We start from the raw sequence: 5,000 nt of genomic DNA on the forward strand, positions 1-5,000 counted from the left end.
GGGGTGAACCTTCTGGAACAACATGTTCTGAGCTTGTAGATCTACAAGCTCACAGCACATGTTCTGAGCTTGTAGATCAGTGAGTCATTCCCAAACTTTTTCATGTCAAGGACCCCCACATTAACACTGGGTGATCAGCACACGGACCTCCATTTGAAGAGATATGCCAGGGACCCCCATAAGAGAAGATTTTGACGGCTCTTTAGCAGTGATTCTCAACCTGTTTAATTTCAAGGCCCCTCAGTTTCACATGCATATTAGTCTACAGACCCCCCATTTAATGTAATTTCTATATCTGCAGGGACCCCCAATTTATATTGTAAAATCAATGTTAATGTTACTCTGAGAGTTGGTTCCATTTGTACACTCTCAGAGTTACAGACCCATAAGGGTCCATTTGGTTCCATCTGTACACTCTCAGAGTTACAGACCCTTAAGGGTCCATTTGGTTCCATTTGTACACTCTCAGAGTTACAGACCCTTAAGGGTCCATTTGGTTCCAAACATCATTTGGTTCCAGGGGACCCCCTTGAACTCCCTCAAGGACCCCACTTTGGGAACCACTGTTAAATTATATTTAACACTATGGCTGCGCACACAGCTGCTGCGGCTCAGTGCTCTCCCGGTCGGTGCTTTGTATGGCTTGTTGTGTATTTGTTGTTTGTTCTATGTACTTTTTGTGAAGCGTACAACACCTACAGCCGGCAGGATCTCCTTAGGATAGGAGTTTGCAACAAGCGGAGTGTTACAGCCGAGTTTCACCGCTTGCACAACACACCGGCGGACATCGCAAGGAGCCCCGGCTCTGTATGGTTTACTATCCCCGCCGGGAGGAGGCGAAGGCGGCGCGGAGAGAGGAGGCAGAAGCGGGGCTGCAGGGCTGGCGTGCTAGTCAGTCTACGGAGGCAGCCGCTCAAACCACCGCTTCCCAGTCTTTTCATCACAAACGCCAGATCCCTCGCTAACAAGATGGATGAATTGAGGCTACAGACTTCAGCGAACAAAACCGTGAAGGACTGTTGCATCATGTTGATCACGGAGACTTGGCTTCACTCACTCATACCGGACTCCGCTATCGAGATGACAGGCTACACCGCACAGCGTCATGACAGGACGGAGAACTCGGGTAAGAGCAAAGGAGGGGGGCTCTGTATGTACGTCAATAACAACTGGTGTACAAATACAGTGATTGTAGACAGTCACTGCTGCCCGAACCTGGAGTATGTGACTGTGAAATGCAGACCCTTCTACTTGCCTAGAGAGTTTACCGTTGTCATGACAACAGCTGTTTACATTCCACCGGATGCTAATGCTAGCGCGGCTATCGGACAGTTACATGGCAGCATTAGCAGCCAGATGAGCAGACATCCTGACGCTGTACACATCGTAGCGGGGGACTTTAACCAGGCGGATTTAAAAGCAGCACTCCCCAAATTCCACCAGCATGTTAAATGTGCTACGAGAGGAGCTAACACTCTGGATAAGGTCTACTCTAACATCAAACTTGGCTACAGGGCAAAACAACTACCGCACCTGGGCAAGTCTGACCATATGTCCCTGCTTTTAATTCCTGCATATGCCCCCCGAAGGAAAACTGCCCCCACCATTACAAAAACTGTCAAAACTTGGCCTGAGGATGCCTCTGAGCAGCTGCAGGACTGCTTCGACAGGACCAACTGGGATGTTTTTGAACACCAGGACCTGAATGTGTTCACAGACAGTGTTCTGTGCTATATTAAAAATTGTACAGACAATGTCACAGTGGACAAACGCATCCGGGTCTACCCCAACCAGAAGCCCTGGATGACCAGGGAGGTCCAGCGGCTGCTGAAGGAGAGGAACACCGCCTTCAGGTCCGAGGGTAGGGCTAATTACAGCACAGCCCGAACGAACCTGAGGAGAGGCATCAGAGAGGCCAAGGCCGACTACAGGAGGAAGATCGAGGACCATCTGCAGCAACAACAGCAGGCAGGTGTGGCAGGGAGTCCAGCATCTTACCAACTACAGGACTACCGTCGGAGATGTCGAGGGGGACGTCTCGTTGGCAGAGGAGCTAAACATCTTCTTTGCCCGCTTTGAGGCAGAGCCACCGGAGGCAGCAACGTCACACCCCACGGTCCACAACAGCTTCACCTTCACAGTGGAGGAGCACGAGGTGAGGCGCACGCTGCGGGCCATCAACCCGAGGAAGGCTGCGGGTCCTGACGGCGTCACTGGACGTGTACTGAAGGACTGCGCGGACCAGCTGGCTGGGGTCTTCACCAGGATCTTCAACCAGTCCCTCGCCCAGTCCACTGTCCCACTCTGTCTGAAATCCTCCACCATAGTCCCCCTGCCCAAGAAGCGCAACATCTCCAGTCTAAATGACTACCGGCCAGTCGCACTCACACCAGTGGTGATGAAGTGCTTTGAGAAGCTGGTCCGGGGTCACATCACATCACTCCTGCCCCGTGGCTTTGACCCCCACCAGTTCGCTTACAGGGCAAATAGATCCACAGAAGACGCCGTAGCCACAGCCCTCCATGCTGCACTGTCCCACCTGGAGCAGCAGGGGAGCTACGCGCGGATGCTCTTTGTGGACTTTAGCTCTGCTTTTAACACCATCCTCCCCAACAGACTGGTGGACGTACTGGGAGAACTGGGTTTTCCACATAACACCTGCATGTGGATCAAGAGCTTTCTGTCTGGTCGCAGTCAGAGGGTGAGAGTGGGACAGCATCTATCAACGTCCCTCAGCCTCAGTACCGGCTCCCCACAGGGCTGTGTGCTGAGCCCGCTGCTCTACACCCTCTACACTCACCAATGTACCCCCGCCCACCGCAGCAACACCTTGGTGAAGTTCGCGGATGACACCACCGTAGTAGGGCTCATCTCCAAGGGAGATGAGTCTGCCTACAGGGATGAGGTAGTGCAGCTGACAGACTGGTGCAGAGAAAACAATCTGCTCTTGAACACGTCCAAGACCCAGGAGCTGGTCATAGACTACAGGAGGAAAAAAACTGTCATTCCACCCCTGTTCATAAATGGGGACTGTGTGGAGAGGGTGTCCTCTTGCCGGTTTCTAGGAGTCCACATGGAGGAGGGCTTGACCTGGAGCACAAACACCTCTGAGCTGCTGAAGAAGGCCCAGCAGCGACTCTACTTCCTGAGGGTGCTCAGGGGGAACAACATCACACAGAGACTGCTGGTGTCGTTCTATCGGTGCTCCATAGAGAGCATACTGACGTACTGTATATGTGTGTGGTACACCAGCTGTACAGTGGCGCAGAGGAAAAAGCTCCAGGGGGTCATAAATACAGCACAGAAGATCGTTGGCTGCCCTCTCCCCACACTGGAAGAACTACACAGAGACCGCTGTCGTAAAAAAACTCTGAACATTATGACAGACACTTCCCACCCCGCTCACTCACTGTTTGAACTGCTGCCATCAGGCAGACGGTACAGAGTGATCAAGTCCAAGACCAACAGATTCAGTAATAGCTTCTATCCCACAGCGGTATAGTTGCACTCAATGCTGCTAAAAAATGATCTGTTACTGCGACACTTTTAGTTTTTATTTTATTTTTTATCTGCTATCTTAAAGTACAATAAGGGTTTGTTGTTGTGCGATAATAGATGGAATTACATGTTTGTGCATTATGCTGCTGGGGTTGTGCAATAACAAGAAGTCATGTGTGTTTTGTTTTAGCTTGTATAGGTTGTTTGTGATATAATGCACTGATTGGTTGGCACTTTTAATTTCGTTGTACACGTTGCAATGACAAATAAAGATCTATCTATCTATCTATCTAAAATCACCCTGATATCACTAAGTATACTAAACACTAATCACACTTGAATTGGATTGCAATACTAATATATATATAAATATGAAGTGAGGGTCTCTCTCTCTCTCTCTCTCTGAATGAATGAAATATATAGTGATCTAACATGTTAACATCCACACTACTAACCTGGCTGTTTTGCAGTTCCTCACAGCTGGGACCAGTCTCCGTCGCCCCTCCAGTGATGTGTTGTATTTCTGCAGGTCCAACTCCTCCAGAACCTCCTCTGACATCTGCAGCATGACGGCCAGAGCTGAACACTGGGTCTCAGACAGTTTCTCTGTTCTGTTCTCTGACTTCAGGAACTGTTGGATCTCCTGATGTAATGAGTGGTCGTTCATCTCCATCAGACAGTGGAAGATGTTGATACATCTGTCAGGAGAGGCATCACCTTTAGTTAACAATGTCTTCAGGTTCTGGATGGCTTTCTGGATCTCCCTTGGACTGTTCTCTGTGTGACCCAGCAGGTCTCCTAACAGACTCTGGTTGGACTGCAGTGAGAGACCATGAAGGAAGCGGACTAAGAGGTCCAGGTGGCCATTTGTACTCTTCAGGGATTTTTCGATAGCAGCTTGCAGGAAGTCTGAGAGGGAGATGTTACTGTAGTATCCATATCTCAGGAATGTGTTCAGGACCTCCATGTTCTTCTGTGTGAAACAGTGGAACAGGTAGACTGCAGCCAGAAACTCCTGGATGCTCAGATGAACAAAGCTGTAGACCGTTTTCTGGAACAGCACACTCTCTGTTTTGAAGATCTGTGTGCACACTCCTGAGTACAGCGCGGCGTCTTTCACATCAAGACCACACTCTTCCAGGTCTTCTTGGTAGAACATGATGCTACTTTTCTTCAGGTGTTTTAAAGCCAGCTTGCCCAGATTCAGAAGAACATTCCTGTCAGTCTTAGTGAGCTGCTGTTGAGTCCCCTTTTCTGTTTCTTTCTTGTTCACATCATGAGTCTCGTCATACTTCTGCTTCTTCGTGTTTGTCTGAACCAACAGGAAGTGGCAGCACATCTCAGTCAGGGTCTTGGGCAGCTGTCCTATCGTGGTGTGTGTCCTCAACATGTCCAGCAGAACGGTAGCAATGATCCAACAGAAGAGTGGGATGTAACACATGATGTGGAGGCTCCTCCATGTCTTCAAGTGTGAGAGGACTCTGTCGGCCAGCTTCTCTTCA

The 5,000-nt window shown here is 49.8% G+C and overlaps 2 protein-coding genes across 2 annotated transcripts in view; one reads left to right on the forward strand and one right to left on the reverse strand.

Annotated features, from left to right (window-relative positions):
- slit3 (slit homolog 3) overlaps nucleotides 1-3,363 on the forward strand; it is a gene marked incomplete at its 3' end in the record, with an annotated part of 88,019 nt that extends 84,656 nt beyond the window's left edge. Inside the window, 3 exon segments of the mRNA XM_080774338.1 lie at nucleotides 686-1,972; nucleotides 2,085-3,225; nucleotides 3,339-3,363. Coding sequence (XP_080630464.1) covers nucleotides 686-1,972; nucleotides 2,085-3,225; nucleotides 3,339-3,363 — 2,453 coding nt within the window.
- LOC308322131 (uncharacterized protein) overlaps nucleotides 1-5,000 on the reverse strand; it is a gene marked incomplete at its 3' end in the record, with an annotated part of 567,861 nt that overhangs the window by 549,628 nt on the left and 13,233 nt on the right. The window contains exon 16 of the mRNA XM_080773325.1: nucleotides 3,954-5,000. This exon is cut by the window's right edge and continues 781 nt beyond it. Within this exon, the coding sequence (XP_080629451.1) occupies nucleotides 3,954-5,000 (1,047 nt within the window). The remainder of the gene's footprint in view (nucleotides 1-3,953) is intronic.

The sequence above is a fragment of the Protomyctophum bolini genome (assembly GCF_963924005.1).
Source record: "Protomyctophum bolini genome assembly, chromosome: 10".
Lineage (NCBI taxonomy): Eukaryota > Metazoa > Chordata > Actinopteri > Myctophiformes > Myctophidae > Protomyctophum > Protomyctophum bolini.